Source organism: Myotis brandtii, unplaced genomic scaffold (assembly GCF_000412655.1).
Source record: "Myotis brandtii unplaced genomic scaffold, ASM41265v1 scaffold1234, whole genome shotgun sequence".
NCBI classification, from domain to species: Eukaryota; Metazoa; Chordata; class Mammalia; order Chiroptera; family Vespertilionidae; genus Myotis; species Myotis brandtii.
The window spans coordinates 985,264-987,310 of NW_005354309.1; the positions used below are offsets into that span (position 1 = coordinate 985,264).

At 53.5% G+C, this 2,047-nt stretch overlaps 1 protein-coding gene across 1 annotated transcript; it reads right to left on the reverse strand.

The window, feature by feature from the left end:
* Window positions 1-893: 893 nt before the first annotated feature.
* Window positions 894-1,965, reverse strand: UBL5 (ubiquitin-like 5; the record flags this gene model as incomplete). The annotated part of the gene is made up of 3 exons (XM_005859213.2): window positions 894-1,053; window positions 1,709-1,746; window positions 1,868-1,965. Coding segments are annotated over 3 exons (180 nt in total), but the record flags the coding sequence as incomplete, so codon positions are not given.
* Window positions 1,966-2,047: the final 82 nt, after the last annotated feature.

Consider the following 2,047-nt stretch of genomic DNA (forward strand, 5'->3'; position numbering starts at 1 on the left):
GAGGCTGGCAGGAGCTTGGGGAAGGAGGAGAGGAGGGGAGGAGCAGTGGGCTAGAGCTGACTGTGTTGAGCTATTGAGGAGATAAGACAGGTCAATACAAGAGAGGAGAGAAAGAACAGAGCAAGGTTCTGGGTGAAGCTCTTGAGAAGGGTCCCAGAATATGGCTCTGGTAAGGACAGGGACAAGGTCGGCCCCAGGATCTGTGGCTAAGGGAACAGAGGTGGGGTGCTTGGTGTCCTGACTACTCACACCTGGGAGAAGACTGGAGACAGCTGGTAACACTATGGAACACACATCCTGCTGCTCTAACTGCATTTCTCATTGAGATGTGGGTGTCATCATGGTACCCCATTTTAGAAGAGGAAACTGAAGATCAAAGGAAGCTGACGACCCCAAACCCCACTACTAATCATCAGTCAAAATTCAGCCTATGCCATGCTGTTTTGCTCTGTCCACTAGGATTTCATAAGTGCCAAGAATTGTAGATGCTTAACCTCATTTTCTCTCAGCTACACTTTGCAACACGACCATGAACTATCAGTTCCAGTTTGGAAAAGGAAATGCAGGCTTAGGGAGGTCAAGGAACTTGCCCAGGGTCATTGTTGACATAAGAGCTGGGATTCCATTCATCATCTGTCTCAATCCAGAACCTGTATTCCTAACTACATCACTGTCCCTACCCAGAGGGCCCTGGGCCTCTTAGGGTGACAATCATCTCAGACCTCTTGCCCTCCAGAAACCCACACCGGCTCCCAGTCTCCTGGCTTGCTCTTCCCTCACCGACCCAGTCAATCTTGAACTCTGAATGGGCAGCTGGGCACTGAGAGTACAGTGACCACCAGATACCAACCTTCCCTCATGAGACAGGCCTCAGTCAAACATGACGACAGTGAAGCTGTTCTACGTTTTTATTAACATGACTTTTTAAAAACAAGCATCCATACCAGGGCTGGGGCTGAGAGCGGGAGGAGAGGGGCGGGGGGATCGGGCACGAGGAAGGAGTTCCGCTTTATTGGTAATAAAGCTCCAGGTTCATCCCATCATGGATTTCAGCTGGAGGGAAGGTGTTAAGGATCCTTCATTGTGGATTCGGCTCCCGCCCTTTCACCTCTCACGGCTGGGCCAGGGTGGCCTGCTCGCTCGGCCCGGAGCCAAGGAGGCCATTCTGGACCGGGTCACTTTGATTTGGAAAGAACACAAACTATGACATTTCATGCTCCTTTTGCACCGCAGGCATGGCGGAGTCTCACTCCACCCCGACCTCCTTCAAAGTGTCTTCTAAGCCTCAGAATATTTGACCAACCAACCACCTTCCTCGCCCAGCAAAACAATGACACGACTCCCATTCTCCAAATCAGTGGTTCTCAACCTTGGCTGCACATTAGAATCATCTGGGAATCTTTTTAAAATCCTGATTTCTGGGCCTCATCCTCCGGAAATTCTGTTTCTTTGTTAGTAATGTTGTGGCCCCACCCCATAACAAAGAAACAGAATTTCCGGAGGATGAGGCCCAGAAATCAGGATTTAAAAAAGATTCCCAGGTGATTCTAATGTGCAGCCAAGGTTGAGAACCACTGTTCCAAATGCTCGCCGCGTGCTACAGACTCGGGGAGACACCTTAGTGCACAGCCTCCGACAGACCCCGGGTTGAACCAAGGACCAGGACGCGGCGTGGAGCCCCGTCCTCCAGAAACCACACAAAGGATACAGTCGCCCAGAGAAACGTGGTCCTTAAAGATCGTGTACCTGCGGGACAGACACCTTTCAGACAGACACCCAAGGCGGGCGGTCTTCACCCTGGAGGCAAGCGCGCCCCGGTCCGGACCCCGGCCTGGCCCCCTAACCCCCGCTCGGCCGCGGCGCTCACCACTTCTTCAGCACGATCTTGTTCCAACGGGTCCCCGTCTGGGCGGCGATCAGCTTCTTCAGGTCCCCGATGGTGTCATCGGTGCTGGCGCCCAGGAGTTAAGGGAAACGGTACGGTGGTGGGACGCGGGGCGCTGCAGGGCTAGATGCACTCACAGCGCCCCCCTCCCGCCCCCCGCAG